Source organism: Phyllobates terribilis, unplaced genomic scaffold (genome assembly GCF_046119375.1).
Source record: "Phyllobates terribilis strain yellow unplaced genomic scaffold, ASM4611937v1 Scaffold_5__5_contigs__length_657084704, whole genome shotgun sequence".
NCBI classification, from domain to species: Eukaryota; Metazoa; Chordata; class Amphibia; order Anura; family Dendrobatidae; genus Phyllobates; species Phyllobates terribilis.
The window spans coordinates 255051948-255070614 of record NW_027362765.1 but is presented as its reverse complement, the minus strand read 5'-3'; the positions used below and the strand labels follow the sequence as shown (position 1 = coordinate 255070614).

Here is an 18667-nt window from a genome sequence, read left to right as displayed (position 1 = left end):
CAGCATTATCTTTGGGGACCATGGGAGACGTATTACCAAGCGTTTTTAAGCGCTTTCGTTGCGGAAATTCCACGGCGAAAACGTTTTAAAAACGCATCGTGGGCACGCAGCCTAAGTCTTGCGGCAAGACTCGTTAAATGGTTGATATTGAATTTTAAGATTGCTACTTCCAATAGATGGTGCTAGAATTTTAAGTCCTCTTAACTCCTTTACAATGTGGTACGTAATAGTACGCACCATGTCTTAACCCCCGGTTCAGTGCAGGCTCCGGCGCTGAGCCCGCATTAAACCAGGCACATGTCAGCTGATTTATACAGCTGACATGTGTCCACAACAGCCGCAGGTGGAATCGCAATCCACCTGCGGATGTTAACTAGTTAAATGCCACTGTCAATCTCTCACAGCGGCATTTAACAGTGCCACGCCGGAAGCGCGACACTTACCCCATGCATCGGTGACCTCGTCACATGATCGCGGGTAACTGATGGGTTGGCATGACAACTCGGGGTCTGCAGCAGACCCCTGTGGTTGTCATGTCCAGATTGCTATGAGCGCCCCAGTGGTCGGCGCTCATAGCAAGTGAGCAAATCTGCTACATACAGGCGATGAGCAGATCGCCTGTATGTAGCAGAGCCGATCAGGCAAGTGCTGCATCTAGTCTCCCATGGAGACTATTGAAGCAAGCAGAAAGTAAAAAATAATGTTTTTAAAAATATAAAAAAATAAAAAATATATAAAAGTTTAAATCACCCCCTTTCACCCCATTCAAAATAAAAATAAAGCAATGAAAAAAAAACCCCACATACACATATTTGGTATCATCGCATTCAGAATCGCCCGATCTATCAATATAAAAAAAGAATTAATCCGATCGGTAAACGGCGTAACGAGAAAAAATTCTAAACGCTAGAATTAAGTTTTATTGGTCGCCGCAACATTGCAATAAAATGCAATATCAGGCGATCAAAACATCGGATATACCCCAAAATGATATCAATAATCATGTCAGCTTTGTGCACAAAAAATAAGCCCTCACCCGGCCCCAGATCACAAAAAATGGAGACGCTACGGGTCTTGGAAAATGGCGCCATTTTTTTTAGCAAACTTTGGATTTTTTTTTCACCACTTAAATAAAAAACAACCTATACATGTTTGTTGTCTATGAACTAGTAATGACCTGGAGAATAATAATGGCAGGTCAGTTTTGTCGTTCAGTGAACGTGGTAAAAAAACAAACAAAAAACATCTGTAGAAATGCACTTTTTTTACAATTTCACCGCACTTGGAATTTTTTTCCTGTTTTCCAGTACACGATATGGTAAAACCAGTAATGTTGTTCAAAAGTACAACTCGTCCCGCAAAAAATAAGCCCTCACACGGCCATATTGACATATTGACCGAAAAATAAAAAAGTTATGGCTCAGGGAACAAGGGGAGCAAAAAACGAAAATGCAAAAACTGAATATGCTCCGGTCATTCAGGGGTTAATCTCTGAAGAGTTTTTTTTTTTTGCTTACTAACATGGAAAAAAATGATCATGTGTTTTGGAAACACCTTCTCAAATTATAGTACCCCCAGCAAAAGTTAGTTTTGTTGCTGGGAAACATCAATAATTTGTTTCATGAAATATGACTGGAAGGGCAATGCTAAGGTTGCCCATATACCATATCTATTATGAGAAAGTAGTCCAATCTCATGTGAATGGGGGCGTTTCAGATCGCCAGCTGATATCAGGGGAAAGAAGGATTCTTCATTTCTACTGGAGATAACCATCTGCTACATGTATCTAGCAGTGGCTTATTCCCCTCTCCCCATTGAAAACACAAGTGACTCGCCCCCTGGGCCATGGGGCACTCGGAACCGGGCTTCAGTGTGATGATGGGGGTAGTAGTGGCAACCCGATCCCGTGGCTCAGGGTGGTCAGACCAAATGCTGTGGCAGTGTATTTGTAGGTTTTGAATGTCCGACTACGCCACCCGTGGATTGCGGTCAGGGAGGGCCGCCGATGCAAGGCAGACCACTGAGGCTGATGTAGATATGCAGCACAGGGATAGGATAACTCCCCACGGGAAGAGTGTAGCCTCAGGGCAGTGTAATAGGATGTTGGGGGTGATGGTGCAGGCGCAGCAGAAATCACACAGAGTCCAATAATGCAGTCCAGGGTCTTTTACTGCAGATGTTATCACTGACCCACCAGGAGTACAGGGTAGGAATGGGCCTGGGTGTCTGAGGGCATTCGGGCGAGCCTCACTGGTCAGGGTGAGTGGGTAGGCCTACCGTTCCCTCTCTGCCCTTGCTGACTATCCCCCTTTTCGTGGTGTGATAGCCCACGTCACTGAGCTGGCCGTGTACTACGCCTGTATGGCTTGCGACTCGGGCCTTAGGTACCTGTTGCTTCTCTGTGCTGTACCGGTCCCTCTGTGTGGCGGAGCCTCCAGGCTTCTTAGGCCAAGGGACCTAAAATCCCTCGCAGGTCGGTTATCTGCTGCAGGGCTTGCAACCCTGACAGCCTCGGACCCCAGTGTCCGGTTGTGTAGTTCTCTCTCAGCCAGGACCGGCTCTCGTCGCCTCTGTCCCTGGCTTGTTGTTCCTACTTTGCCTCCCGGACTCCTCAGCTGCGGCTGACCTGTCCCTCTCCTCTGGGAGCCCTTCTAGATGCTTCAGAAGTGGGTCCTGGTCTCTCTAACCCTGCCCTCAGTTCCAGCTTTTATAGGGGCAGCCTGCTCCCCCTACTGGCCTGGGACAGGAGGTGCTGCATGCTAATGGTCCCTGACCAGAGAACCTCCCTCCTGCTCTCAGACACAGCCTTTAATATTTGTGGCATCCAGGCCTGGGGTGACACATTCCCCCCTAGTAAATTTTAGTACTCCGGGACTAAACAAGAAACCCAAATACAGGGTATAAATACATGACCAAAACACAACAGGGAAAGAAATAACAAACAACACCACATATTGAGTTCTTTAGGTCACAGTGTGGTCTGTGACCGGGTGTCCATATCACCAACAAAAGAAGAGGGTCACAGTATGATCCATGACCGGGTGTCCATTTCACCAACACAACGGGAGCCTTAACCAGGTGGGGGTCTGTCCTTGCCCCGAGTCCTTGACAGTCTTTATTCACTCCTTTGGTTAGGCTCCGAACATATTTACAAGGAAGTCCCGGTTACTCAAAGTTCATAACCTGTTAGTCCATATATCTAGAAAAGTGGAGAAAACACTATTAGTTATCAGGTAACAAACATAACACATTAAATATATACATTGTACATTTAGATCTTGTACTCATATCCTCCAGCGAGCTGGTGTTTGACCCCTAGTGCTCCGGGTTGACCTCCTTAACCCACTGTCTGGTGGTGGTCTAACCTGGCTTTCCCCACTATCATTAAGGGTACAGCTACCAGCTGGGTGTACAGGCAGGGCAGGCAGCTGTCTGCGGGTTCTTTAGCTTACCGCAGGCATGGCAGGCTCACTGTCAGCAGAGGGTTGACTCTCCTGGGCTGCTGGCGTGGGTTCTTCTGCCTCCGGGGCAGTTTGTTTTTCTTGTTCTTCTGTAGGCTCCTGCTGGGTAGGCTGAAGGAAGTGTAGGACGGGTACTACTATGGCATCGTTTATTCGAGTCCAGGTGCGGGGGAACTCTCCGAGAACTGTGCTGATCATTTCTTCCTTGTCCTCAGCGGGTTCAAGGTCATCTTGCTCTTCACTTGGACTCTGCAGTTGCTCGGGGCACCGTTTTAGGTGGTCTCTGGAGACGGTGCTAGTGGTTTCTCCTCCATCCTTGGTAATCACACATACCTTCGGGTTGTTGTGGTCGGACTGCAGTACTGTGTACGGGTTTCTCTCCCACTGGTTGTCCAGCTTGTGAAGCCTTCTCTTCCGCTTCAGGACCTGCTCACCAGGTTCCAGGGGACCAGTAGGGGTGTGTTGGTTGAAGAGCCTCTCTTGCTTTTCTCTCGCTTGAGCCAGACTCCTCTCCACACTCTCCTGTACCTTCTTGTACTGTAGCCGCCGTTCCGTATCCCAGTCCGTGTCTTGGGAGGTGTCCTCGGGTGTCAGGACTCCCATCTCCAGGTCTATAGGCAGCTTACCTGGTCTTGCTCGCATCAGGTAAGCCGGGGTGCAGTTGGTAGCATTCACCTAGATATGGTTGTACAAGTCAAGCAGGTCTGGCAGCTTCTCCGGCCACAGGCTGTGTTCTTCCAGGGGCAACATCTTGAGGAGATTAATGACGATATTGTTCATTTTCTCACACAGCCCGTTGGTTTGCGGGTGGTAAGGCATTGTCCGAATCTTCCTACAGCCATAGAGGTTGCAGAACTCCTGGAATACTTCAGCCTCAAACGCTGGACCTTGATCTGTCAAGACCTGTTCCGGATACCCGTGTGGACGGCAGAAGTGTAGCTGGAAGGCTCTGGTCGCTGTTTGGGCTGTCAGGTCTTTAACAGGAACCACCACCAGGAACCGGGAGTAATGGTCCACAATTGTCAGGGCATAGACGTAGCCCGACCGGCTTGGAGCCAATTTCACATGGTCCAGAGCTACCAGCTCAAGAGGCTGCCTGGTGACGATGGGCCTCAAGGGTGTCTGCTGGCTGGTACGGTCCTTCCTTCTGAGGTGACATGGGCCGCAGTCCCTGCTCCACTTCTCTATGGCCCTTCTCATACCGACCCAGTAGAACCGCTCTCTCAGTAGGAACTCCAGTTTCTTGCACCCGAAGTGTCCCGCTCTGTCATGGTAGGCCTCCAGGACCATTGCTGCATCTCGCCTTGGGACCACTATCTGCCCGGTCATCTCATGCGTCCGGTGGTTGACAAGCCTTCTGCACAGCTTACCCTCGTAGAGGAATAGCCTGCTTTTCTCCTGCCATAACTGCTTGGCTTCCTCTGGAGCGTCTGGGCCAGGGCTAGCGTCGGCCTGGGTTAACTGGTCCTTCACCAGGCGTATTGCAGGGTCACTATCTTGCGGTTCAGCCCAGCCATGGTGGGGTAAGGGGTTGAACATGACGGTGGTTAGGTCTTTGTCTCTTACCCGGTGAGAATACTGAGTTGCCCCATACCGGTGGAACGCAGGGAGCTCTACTTCCTCCAGCTCTTCCGAGTCTTCTTCTCCTTCAGGTATGTGGGGCATTCTGGATAGGGCGTCTGCGTTGGCGTTGGTTCTGCCTACCCGGTATTTGATTGTGAAGTCATAATTGGATAGCCGGGCCATCCACCGCTGTTCTAGGGCACCTAGTCTTGCATTGTCCAGGTGTGTCAGCGGGTTGTTGTCCGTGTACACAGTGAACTTTGCGGAGGCCAGGTAATGCTTAAACCGTTCTGTGGCGGCCCACACCACTGCAAAGAATTCTAGCTTGAAGGAGCTGTAATTCTCCGGGTTTCTTTCAGTGGGCCTCAGCTTCCGGCTGGCGTACGCGATCACCCTTTCTCTGCCCTGTTGGTTTTGTGACAGTACGATTCCCAGCCCCACATTACTGGCGTCGGTGTGGAGGATAAAAGGCTGGCCATAATCAGGGTAGGCCAGGATCTCATCCCCCGTGAGGGCCATCTTCAACAGGCGGAAGGACTCCTCTTCCGGCTTGTCCCACTTGAAGGGTGGCTTGTGACTTCTGGATTTGGACTGGCCTATCAGGAGGTCCTGCATTGGAGCTGCCATCTTTGTGAACCCGGGGATGAACCTACGGTAGTAGCCTACCAACCCGAGGAACTGCCTCACTTCTTTGATGTTAGAGGGGCTTGGCCAGCTCTTGATGGCTGTGACTTTGTCGGGGTCGGGGGCTACTCCCTCTGCACTCACCACGTGTCCTAGGTACTGGACCTTTGGTTTCAACAGGTGACACTTTGAGGGTTTCACCTTTAGGCCATAGGCTGCTAGGGCTTCGAACACCTCGGCCAGGTGCTTTAGATGGTCCTCGTAAGTCTTCGAATAGACAATCACGTCGTCCAGGTAAAGTAGGACCGTCTCGAAGTTTTGGTGCCCTAGACAGCATTCTATCAGCCTCTGGAAGGTCCTGGGCGCGTTGCAGAGCCCGAATGGCATACAGTTGAATTCGCTCAATCCCATCGGAGTGGTGAAGGCGGTCATCTCCTTGTCAGCCTCTGCCACAGGAACCTGCCAGTACCCGCTAGTAAGGTCCAAAGTAGAGAAGAAGTTAGCTGATTTTAGTGCGGCTAAAGACTCCTCTATCCTAGGTAACGGGTACGCGGCTTTATGGGTGATACGATTGATTTGTCTATAGTCCACGCACATTCTCATGGTACTGTCTTTCTTTTTTACCAGAACCAAGGGGGCTGCCCAGGGGCTACAGCTGTCTCTAATGACCCCATTTCTTTCATTTCTCTCAGCATGCCCTTTGCGTTCTGATAATTTGCAGGGGGTACAGGTCTGTGCCTCTCTTTTATTGGTGGGTGGCTCCCGGTGGGGATGTGGTGTTCTACTCCCTTTACTCGGCCGAAGTCTAGCGGGTGCTTACTAAAAATTCTCTCGTACTTCTGAACCACCCGGTAGAGGATAGTGAAGACCTACAGAGGGATTTGGATAAGCTGGGTAGGTGGAGCATTAAATGGCAAATGAGGTTTAACGAGGAGAAATGTAAGGTCATACATATGGGAAGGAAAAATGGAAGTCACCAGTACTCACTGAATGGGAAACCATTGGGGAATTCAGAGATGGAGAAGGACTTGGGCATCTTGATTGATAGCAAACTAAATTGGAGTGCCCAAAGTCAGGCCGCTGCTGTAAGGGCAAACAGGGTAATGGGATGTATCAGAAGAGGTATAGCTGCAAAGGATGAGAACATTGTTCTTCCACTGTACAAAGCACTGGTCAGACCACACTTGGAATACTGTGCTCAGTTATGGGCCCCAATATATAGAAAGGATATAAATGAGCTTGAAAAGGTACAAAGGAGGGCAACAAAATTAATAAGGGGAATGGAGGAACTGCAATACCCAGAGAGGTTGGCAAAACTAGGACTATTCAGCCTGGAAAAGAGAAGGTTGAGGGGGGACATAATAAATGTGTACAAATATGTTAGGGGACAGTATAGAGACCTTGCCCGGGATTTGTTCAAAAGGAGGGATATTACGGTAACAAGAGGGCACTCACTAAGACTGGAAGAGAAAAGGTTTCAGCACCAGCATAGGAAGGGGTTCTTTACGGTAAGAGCAGTGAGAATATGGAATTCACTGAGTGAGGAGACGGTAATGTCGGATTCACTAAACCAGTTCAAGCGGGGACTGGATGCTTTTCTAGATACCAGGCAGATTTCTGCATATACTTAAAAATAGAATAAAATAGTAGGTTGATACAGGGATTTATTCTGACTGCTGGTTTCAGAGTCGGGAGGGAATTTTTCCTCAGGTGAAGATTGGCTAAATCATTTGGGGTTTTTGCCCTCCTCTGGATCAACTTTAGCAATTACAGAACTAACAGGTCGAACTTGATGGACGCAAGTCTTTATTCGGCTTTACTAACTATGTAACTATGTAACTCCTTGTTTTTGGTGCAGGGGAGTGGAGTCAGCACCCACATGGAGTTTCTGCACCAGTCCTCCTTGTGTTTCTGGGAGCCATTACCCTCCACCGGGGGAGATGGAGGCAAGGGTTCCACGACCCTGATAGCATTGTGTTCGATGGCAAACTATTTGGCTAGCGTAGCGTACCGGGGCAAGTGTACTTCCCTTTCCCCGATGTTTAAGATCCGGACGGGTACCCTTCCATGGCGGACATCAACCACCCCCCTGGCTGTCAAAATGATGGGCCTTCTGTCTGAGTACACGGGTTCTACCATGGCTTGGTAGTCTCTCCCTCTTAACCCAATTGCAGTCCGACACCAGATCATCATTTCACTTTTGGGAGGCATGGCAATGGGGAACGGGTCGCTCATCCTCACGCTGCTGATCTCACCACCAGACAGTTCTACCTATTGCCGTCTCATCAGGGCTCTTATCTCTTTCTGGAGGACCCTCTGATGGCTGGAGCTCGCATTCATCGCCACCTGCTGCAAAATCACAATTACTTCTGAAAGACAGTTTTAAATCACATTAGTACCCAAGGTTATTTTAGGGTGACTTTCACGACGGTCAATGTCCACAATGATCACTCCCTGTGCCGGCAGTTCCACCTTACCAATCTTGATGGTCATCTCTCTGAACCCCACCTGCGGCACGGGTTGGCCATTGCTGGCGATGATGCTTAAGTCATCGTCTGGATAGCGTGTTATGTCAGCGTCACTCCAGTACCGCTTGAAAAGTATGTAGGGGATGGTAGTCACTTGAGACCCGGTGTCCAGTAGTGCACTCATGGGGATACCGTCCAGCACTACGGGTAAGATCGGGCGTCCCCCCACGTACTTATCACGCCAATTAGACGGGCCTGATGATCTTATGCCTGGGGGTTGGCCCTCTGCCCCAGGTCGGACCCATTTAAAGTACAGTACCTTGCTATGTGTCCTGGCTGACTGCAATGGCGGCAAATCGGCTGTCCATCCTCAGTGTAACGGTCGGCGGGCCTCCCTCTGAACGACGGGATCCACCTCTGTCGACGCCATGGGACATCCTCCGGACTGGAAGCCAGCTTGATTGGTCTTGACGGTTCCACCTGCAACGACTGTACGGTCCTGGTCAGTGCAGCCACACTCTTTGTTAGCTCTTGGACTTGATGGGGCAGGTTTGCAGGATGGGATGGATTTAGGGCCTGTGCATCAGCCCCCACAAGGTCTGCGGGGTAAGGCGCCGCCCCCTGGTGGTAAGTGATGGCAGAGCGCTGGGAAGCTACAGCGTCACTTGGTGCGAGTTCTCGAAGCACCCGGATAGCCCTATCCTTGAACTGCGCAAAAGTCAAATCGGGGTTCTGTAGGGCCATGAGGCGCAGCTGGGTTCTGTGGGCGCTGGACAGCAGACCTTCTATGAACTGGTCAGTCAACAGTGTCCTGCATGCTGCCAGGGTCAGCTTGTTTAATTGCTCCCAGAGCTTCTTGCAGGTTCAAGGCATAGTCTCTGATACTATCTTGGGCTCACGGCTTACAGCCATAGAACCGCATTTTGATTTCGGCTGAGGTACGGGTATCAAAGGTACTCCGCAGCCGGGTCAGAATGTCCTCTACAGTCCTTTTCTCCTCATCTGACCATGATTTCACTTCCCGCTGGGCTGCACCGGTTAGCTGCCCCGTCAGAATGCTCACTTTCTGTTCTTCTGTCAGGGGATAAACTTTAAATAAACTGTGCAGTCTTTCCTTAAAGTCAGTTAAGGTATGGGATTCCCCTGAGTATTGGGGCAGCCAGGCTGCTCCGGGGATGTAGAGCATTGAGAACGGCATCACCGCTGCTGCAGCCACGCTGGTGGTAGAAGGTCCCTCCGCGTCCGTCATCTTCCTCCCCCCTAGATAAGTGTGGCCTACCTTCCGTCGATCCTCTTCTGTAGGCCGCGGCTCCGCTGGTGCTGCTCCGGGCGAGGACCTTGCGTCGCGTCCTGATGACGTCAGCGTCGCTCTCTCTCCTTCCAGGACCTTGCGCAGCGTCGGTGCGTAGGGCGGGGCTTCAGGTCTCGCACGGTTTGGACGTCCACGCCCCTCTTCTTCCCGCGCGGCGTCCTGAAGATGGCGTCCGATGGCGGGAAAATGGCTGAAGATGGCGGGAAACAGCTGAAGATGGCGGGAGACGACCGAAGATGGCGGGAAACGGCTCCGGATGGCGGGAAACCTCTTTTTAAGGTACGTGTACAGTCTTTTTCAGAAACGCAATACCCGTTTGTGGCGGGTTGGCCACAATCCTGCCGACTACGCCAAAGCTAACTCGTCCCCTGGGCCGTGGGGCACTCGGAACCGGGCTTCAGTGTGATGATGGGGGTAGTAGTGGCAACCCGATCCCGTGGCTCAGGGTGGTCAGACCAAATGCTGTGGCAGTGTATTTGTAGGTTTTGAATGTCCGACTACGCCACCCGTGGATTGCGGTCAGGGAGGACCGCCGCTGCAAGGCAGACCGCTGAGGCTGATGTAGATATGCAGCACAGGGACAGGATAACTCCCCACGGGAAGAGTGTAGCCTCAGGGCAGTGTAATAGGATGCTGGGGGTGATGGTGCAGGCTCAGCAGAAATCACACAGAGTCCAATAATGCAGTCCAGGGTCTTTTACTGCAGATGTTATCACTGATCCACCAGGAGTACAGGGTAGGAATGGGCCTGGGTGTCTGAGGGCATTCGGGCGAGCCCCACTGGTCAGGGTGAGTGGGTAGGCCTACCGTTCCCTCTCTGCCCTTGCTGACTATCCCCCTTTTCGTGGTGTGATAGCCCACGTCCCTGAGCTGGCCGTGTACTACGCCTGTATGGCTTGCGACTCGGGCCTTAGGTACCTGTTGCTTCTCCGTGCTGTACCGGTCCCTCTGTGTGGCGGAGCCTCCAGGCTTCTCAGGCCAAGGGACCTAAAATCCCTCGCAGGTCGGTTATCTGTTGCAGGGCTTGCAACTCTGACAGCCTCGGACCCCAAGAGTGTGCAAAGCAGTCATCAAAGCAAAAGGTGGCTACTTTGAAGAACCTAGAATATAAGACATATTTTCAGTTGTTTCACACTTTTTTGTTAAGTATATAATTCCACATGTGATAATTCATAGTTTTGATGCCTTCAGTGTGAATGTACAATTTTTAAAGTCATGAAAATACAGAAAAATATTTAAATGAGAAGGTGTGTCCAAACTTTTGGTCTGTACTGTACATTAAAGTTCTGTGAAAAAAAAGAACCCCCAAACCATTTTGGCATAAAAAAACGCTGATACAAATATTGATGTGTTTTTTTCACAAACATGCAAGGCACAAAATCCTGAACGAAAAAAAGCTATGATGTGTGAACAGAGAATTCTGTTTTTTTTCATAGACTTTGCTGGTACTGCAAAAGGCAGCTGAAAATTTGCATAAAAAATCTGCATCAAAAAACGTTGAAAAAAACATAATGTGTGAACATAGCCTAAAGATCTAGCGTAAAATTAATTGATCAAAACTTTTGAGATTGTAATTATTTTTCTTTCATCACTTAGTATTTTAAATATAGAGATAACCCAGTATCATAAGGATGTCCACCTTCACATCTCCACTATTCTCCAACTCAACCTCTCACCACTCGATGATAGCAGACCTTCCAGACTGACTATCCTCCCATTCCACCTCTCAGCGGTCAGAAATGGTCTGAACCTACCCATGTTACTGGCTGTAAGTATCTTCATTTAGGTTCTAATGAATTGTTTTCATGTCTTCTGGATGGTTGACCAGTCTGTTTCTATCTTCCACAGTCATCTTTTCTGCTTTCTGCATTTTGTTTCTTATATCTGGAGCTGGCTGCTGTAAAAGATTTCTGCACCGCAAATGCATCTTACTCTCCAAATTGGACACAAGTTCTTATGGGACTAACATCTGGAGCTGCTGGATTTCTGCATTTTGTCAGGATTTGGCTAACTAAGTACGTGATAGACCATTATCATGAGAAACCTTGGGCTTTTATCAGCCTGTATGATGTAGCCATGCTATCACGGATACAGGTAGCGCTGTCTGCCTTTCTGCTGTTTCTTGTCATGCTAAAGGTGAGGCTCATTAAAATGGTCATATGATGACAACTATGAATATAGGACACAGATGAACTATACAGATACCAAGAAGGCAAAGGCATATCAGTTTCTTTCCTTTTTTAAAGGTTTCTCTGCAATTGCGATTTGTACGGAGATGGTCAGTTTTTGGAAAGACATTTCAAAAGTTAAAGCGGGATCTATTGGGATGCTTGTTCTTTATCACAATTGTATTCCTTGCGCTTATTCATTATGTAAGTAATATTGCTTTAGGTAATATATACATTATATGCTTTTAAAAGTGGCACCACACTTCAGATTTAAAGGGAATCTGTCACCAGGTTTATACTTCTCAATCTCAAGGCAGCACACAATAGGGTCAGATACCCTGATTCCCATGCTGTGTCACATACTGGGCTCCTTTCTGTACATAAAACTATCAAATGTAAAAACTACACCAAGAAGCCCAGTAAGTGACTCAATCTTAGAATCAGGCTTTCTCCACCTATTTTATATTGCTCTTAGATAGGGTGGCATTAACTTAACTGATTCTTTTTAAAGGGATTATGTCACCAAGTTTATGCCACCTAATCTGAGAGCAGCAGAGACGGAGACTCTAATTCCAACAATGTGTCACTTACTGGGTTGCATGCTGTAGGTTTGATAAAATCATTGTTTTATCAGTAGGAGATTATCACTGAAGTTCTAGTAATCCTGTTGTCATGTAGTCCTCCATACAATTGAGCTGTGTAACACCTTGCCCCACCACTCACTGGCTGTTTTCTGCCTATGCACAGTGTACATAGCAAGTCACCAATCAGTGGTGTGTACCGGGTTAAACAGAGCTCAGCATTCAGACAGCTGGTAGATTTGCAGCAGGTAAAACCATGATATTTTCAAAACTGCAGCAAGCAACTCAATAAGTGATACTTCAGGGTCCCTGTCCCTACATCATGCTGTTCTCAGATGGGCAGACAATGTGAACTGAGGTCTAAGATGGCAGACATGCAAGAAACAGAGGCATGTTCACACTAGCAAAAAAGAAGCAAGACAAAAATATATCTCATACCCTACCATAATTATATATAAATGTAAAGCAAAATTGCATAATAAATATAGGGTACTTAGTGAACTATTTTTGATCAAAAAAAGTATACAAGCCGTCCCACCAGCGGCAAGGTGACCCTAAATTGGGACGGTACCTATACTGCCTATATTAAAAACCTTACTGTATATCAAAGTTGAAGTAATGCATATAAAAGGGTAGACAAATCGGACCGGGTCCCAACTCCAGACCACCTAGGCCCGTGGTAAGCTACATATATACCCATCAGCTCAACAAAGGGCATGCCACACCCTTAAATTGCACAGAATGCAAACAAGTCAAAAAACCAGACAATGTGAGCTGAGGTCTAAGATGGCAGACATACAAGAAACAGAGGCATGTTCACACTAGCAAAAAAGAAGCAAGACAAAAATATATCTCATACCCTACCATAATTATATATAAATGTAAAGCAAAATTGCATAATAAATATAGGGTACTTAGTGAACTATTTTTGATCAAAAAAAGTATACAAGCCGTCCCACCAGCGGCAAGGTGACCCTAAATTGGGACGGTACCTATACTGCCTATATTAAAAACCTTACTGTATATCAAAGTTGAAGTAATGCATATAAAAGGGTAGACAAATAGGACCGGGTCCCAACTCCAGACCACCTAGGCCCGTGGTAAGCTACATATATACCAATCAGCTCAACAAAGGGCATGCCACACCCTTAAATTGCACAGAATGCAAACAAGTCAAAAAACCAGACAATGTGAACTGAGGTCTAAGATGGCAGACATACAAGAAACAGAGGCATGTTCACACTAGCAAAAAAGAAGCAAGACAAAAATATATCTCATACCCTACCATAATTATATATAAATGTAAAGCAAAATTGCATAATAAATATAGGGTACTTAGTGAACTATTTTTGATCAAAAAAAGTATACAAGCCGTCCCACCAGCGGCAAGGTGACCCTAAATTGGGACGGTACCTATACTGCCTATATTAAAAACCTTACTGTATATCAAAGTTGAAGTAATGCATATATACATGCCTCTGTTTCTTGTATGTCTGCCATCTTAGACCTCAGTTCACATTGTCTGGTTTTTTGACTTGTTTGCATTCTGTGCAATTTAAGGGTGTGGCATGCCCTTTGTTGAGCTGATTGGTATATATGTAGCTTACCACGGGCCTAGGTGGTCTGGAGTTGGGACCCGGTCCTATTTTGTCTACCCTTTTATATGCATTACTTCAACTTTGATATACAGTAAGGTTTTTAATATAGGCAGTATAGGTACCGTCCCAATTTAGGGTCACCTTGCCGCTGGTGGGACGGCTTGTATACTTTTTTTGATCAAAAATAGTTCACTAAGTACCCTATATTTATTATGCAATTTTGCTTTACATTTATATATAATTATGGTAGGGTATGAGATATATTTTTGTCTTGCTTCTTTTTTGCTAGTGTGAACATGCCTCTGTTTCTTGTATGTCTGCCATCTTAGACCTCAGTTCACATTGTCTGGTTTTTTGACTTGTTTGCATTCTGTGCAATTTAAGGGTGTGGCATGCCCTTTGTTGAGCTGATTGGTATATATGTAGCTTACCACGGGCCTAGGTGGTCTGGAGTTGGGACCCGGTCCTATTTGTCTACCCTTTTATATGCATTACTTCAACTTTGATATAAAGTAAGGTTTTTAATATAGGCAGTATAGGTACCGTCCCAATTTAGGGTCACCTTGCCGCTGGTGGGACGGCTTGTATACTTTTTTTGATCAAAAATAGTTCACTAAGTACCCTATATTTATTATGCAATTTTGCTTTACATTTATATATAATTATGGTAGGGTATGAGATATATTTTTGTCTTGCTTCTTTTTTGCTAGTGTTCTCAGATGGGGTAGCAAAAATCTCGAGATAGATTCCCTTTAAGTGCCCTCTCTTCTGATTGCTGATTCCAAATGATCCACAGATTGGCTTCTATTTAAATAGTGGTCTTCATGAGACAATTCTTTTAACCTTCTTAAAAAGAAACTTACCCTAAACTTGATGGATTTGTTTTTTCCACCTATAAAATTTTGTTTTCTATCTCCATTTAGGTATCCATTGTAAAAGGATCTACAGACTTTCTCCATACCCTACGGTATGGTTTTGGTCTTCATTTCCTACTGAAGCGCATTCCCTTGGCAGGATTATTTCTTGGATTGGTCCTGGTTATGGTGTGCAGAGGACTTTTATGTGCTTTAGTACTTAGCATTCATCGCAGTATTAGAGCTGAAAAATACCACCCAGCCTTGGAACCTCAAGATCATGAGATGATAGATTTTCTTGTCAAAAGGTTCAAATTATGGTTGGGAGTAAATAAAGCAAAAGAGGTAAAACTCTTAATGATAATGTCTTCATATAACCATTTTCATCCATATAGATGTGTGGACAGAACAGCAGAGGTGAATTTGGCTCAGTCATCTTGTAGAATGCAGATTGATTACGATTGGCATTATAGGTGTGCTGTTGGGCTTTACACATAGGCTCCAATTAATTAAGACTGACATTTCGTATGCCCATCTCAATGAGGGGCGTGTAGGCATAAGATGTGCCAAATTCATTAGAAGGTGCAGGTCCCTTAATGAGTTTCACATGTCTTATCATTTCTGGTGTACGAAATACCGACACTTTTGCTGAATTTCATGGGTGGGCATAGCCACACCCTGTCGCTTCCTGTCCCAAGCTCTACCTATTCTGGTGGAGCTGCTTCAAATTGGTGTAAAAAAGCCAAAAGTATATACCTTTTTGCGCAACTCCATGTAGCGCAAAGACTTGTAACTATATCAGTGTGATTTACACCAGTTTTCTGGCATAAACACTTTGATGTATCATCCTCACAGTCTTTTTTAATGTTATTATAAATTGATGTTTTGATTACTTCACATAGATTAAGTGATTTCAATGTCTAGAAACAGATGTCTATGTATTCTTGCTATATAATGTCCCTCCTTTATGAAATAGAAACCACCCAACCAATAGACAAGTGGTACTTGATCAACCTAAACTTGCACTTATAGTCACATAAAAAGTTATTTTGGTTAAAAAGGACACTCATGCATCAATTTCAACCATTTAAGTAATAACTGAACCAGAGGGAGGCTGAATGAGTTCTTTCACCAATAGTAGGCAATCTTGCCCCCCAAAATTTGTTTGTGACCATTATAACCTGGATAAATTATTAAACGTCATTCTCCTGTCATTAACTTGTTTGGCATTCCTTTCTCATTTTGTGTAGCATTCCAAAATTTGACTGCTCTAACTGAAAAGAATCCTTTCATCGTGGTTAAGATTACTAGTACTTATATTAATATGCTCAAAGTGTTTCTATTTCTGTTATACTTATCTTCTCTTTTTGCTTTCTAGTATCGTCATACTGTGAAATTTGAAGGTTTGGGTTCTGGGTCAACAAGATCCTTCACTACATCATTCCGAAGTCGGTCTAGGACACTGCTATCAAAGCACGTTTTGACATTTCAGCATGAAGATGTGGCATCACCAACCAGCCCTAGACCATTAGTTTCACCTGGTCTAGCTGTAGATCACCTTCCAACAGCAGTGACAGACCTTCTAGACAGAATGGATAAAGTGACCTCTGTCCTTAGAGAAGTGTGCACATTGGAGCAAAAGTTAAAACTTTGGCAAACAATGCAACAATCATACAAAGTTACCCAAAAAGATACAGCATCAGCCCCAGATAATCCTAGACTACTTCACCTGCCTCGCACCTACAGTACGTTTTCAGAGTCTGCTCTATCTCGTCTAAAATATAAGGGACCCGTGTCTGATAACTACGGTTTATTTCAAGGGGCAAACCCAGAAAGTGCATGTTTCTTAGTGTACCCCGCTTCTGCTACTAACAAAATCCTCCTGACCATGAGAAGACCCCACAGTGAGGAAAGATCAGGGGTTCGTAAACGAAGTGAACTTGTAGTTCAGCCAATTCCACAGAAGCGCAGCGCCTGGGACTCTGAGAAGCCAGAAGATGCAATATGAATCATCATATTGTATGTAGGACTAAAATTGTAGGCAAAATTGTATGAAAGGATTTTATGAAGGAAAATAATGTTTTTTCTTCCTGTATTTTGCGGTATCCATTGTTGCTATACTGTAATTTGGGATGGTTTTCACTATATATTTATAGATTGGCTTCCATCACTAATAGGCTTGCATTATAAAATAAAATTAAAAAATTATACCACGTGGTATGCATTTTTTTCTGGATTCTGTTGTATGGAAAAGTGCAGTCTGCTGCATTATTCCATGTGAAAAAAAAAGGTATACTGGTGTATACCTGCCTAATGAAGGCCAAAGGGGCATACTTTTGGCCTCCATTGGGTGACTAGAGTCATTTATATATGTTTGTTGTATGGATCTGGAGCTTTCCCAACACATGCAGAAAACGGAATGTAAAATTAGCTTTACGCACATATAACACTTTCTCCTCACATAAAGTCCAGTTACACAACTATCTTGCTATCATCATTGTCAGCATACTCTACCTGAGAAAGCCAAAGGAGAAGTCAGCCCCCTTCCTTTACCAATGGTACTACTTACATCAGTCAAATGAGGGCTACTTCACCAGAAATGTAGAGAGGGTAGGCACAATCTCTGGAGAGAGTAGGCATGTATGATGAAGATATTTGTATCCTATCAGTGAATAGAAACGTTATTGATTACATTCAAGGGACATGTTGGCACATTTTGGTAAAGTTTATTATCTTCTTCAGCGTTAGCTGTAGGTTGTGTTTTGTTATTTCTTTTTAGCTCTGCCTTGTCTAGTCACTGCTATAATACACACACATAACAGAGCAGTTTTTGAGCAACTTTGTAGTTAAATGAATGTATACAAAAAAGGGAGACTTATTTTATGTCGTATGACTGGGACCTGACCGTCTTTATATGCTTTTCTCCCCCTTACGATTCACTCTTGGCTTTGGCCAACAAAGTAATAAGATCACAGAACTCAATAGTGGTTAAATCCCACTGAAAGCTTTATTATTGTACTTTTCTTACACTCCATGACAGTAAATTGCATGCTGGAAAGATCACAGTACGCTTCCCAAAAATAACTACTAGAGCAAACTCTTGATATACGCTTTCCCACAATTCCCCTGTATTCCTTGCAAGAATGGGGGGTAACATGACCTCTACCATACGATTTGCATAGTTGTAGTCATGTGCTGACTGGATTCTCAACCTATTCTATCAATGTTCATTTAAAAGAAACGGAGGAGAATCTTGTTGGCACTGGAAATACAAGGGAATTGTGAAAATGCCTTGATTCGGTAATCTCTAGTCCCATAGAGTGACTGCAGAAATTTGTCTAGAGCCAGGAAAATACCTTTAAATATGGACTTGTTCTTTAAGGATTATTGTAGAGAGCTACATCTAACTTCTTAGTGAATTCTTGCAAGAATTCTTTATAGAACTGAAATAAAATTATTACTAGGAAAAATGTTGGACTTGGCGGCACTACTCACATTCTATGTTTGGTGACATTATTGCTGACACTAAATTCCCAGTATTCAAGTTTCTATCCCAATGACTTAACCATTGACCACATTTTAAAAGGGTGGTCCGAAACTAACACTGGTTTACTCCTAATATCTATCTATTAATATAATAATCTAATCTATTCTTTAATATACTCTAATTAAAAGTTCACTACTATTCCCTCTCTACTCCAACTGCTTTATTTTTTTTTTTTAATTTCCTGTTTGATGACATTTTGTTTGAGAATCTCAGTGCATGCTGGGATACTCAAACAAGATGTCACTTTCGGAGATGGGGCTGGTGTCTGCTTTTCCTGTTCACTGGGGTATTTCCTTACAATGTTCACTGACAGTGCGCTCTCTTGCTGGCTCGACACTTCTCATCAAAGTCGGCAAGGGAGCGCACTGTCACTGTGATTAAAAAGAATATTGCACAGTGATTAGATACTACTGAGCATCCATTGGAATTGACAACCGATGCATACTCATTAGATCAGTGATTAGCCCAGCCCCTGAAACCAATGTCACTGA

The 18667-nt window shown here is 45.4% G+C and overlaps 1 protein-coding gene across 1 annotated transcript in view; it reads left to right on the top strand.

Annotated features, from left to right (window-relative positions):
* Positions 1-16666, top strand: part of LOC141271536 (polycystin-1-like) — a 238287-nt gene extending 221621 nt beyond the window's left edge. Inside the window, exons 43-47 of the mRNA XM_073681591.1 lie at positions 11025-11196; positions 11277-11564; positions 11675-11800; positions 14699-14974; positions 16008-16666. Coding sequence (XP_073537692.1) covers positions 11025-11196; positions 11277-11564; positions 11675-11800; positions 14699-14974; positions 16008-16637 — 1492 coding nt within the window. The 3' untranslated portion in view covers positions 16638-16666. The remainder of the gene's footprint in view (positions 1-11024; positions 11197-11276; positions 11565-11674; positions 11801-14698; positions 14975-16007) is intronic.
* The last annotated feature ends 2001 nt before the right edge of the window (positions 16667-18667 follow it).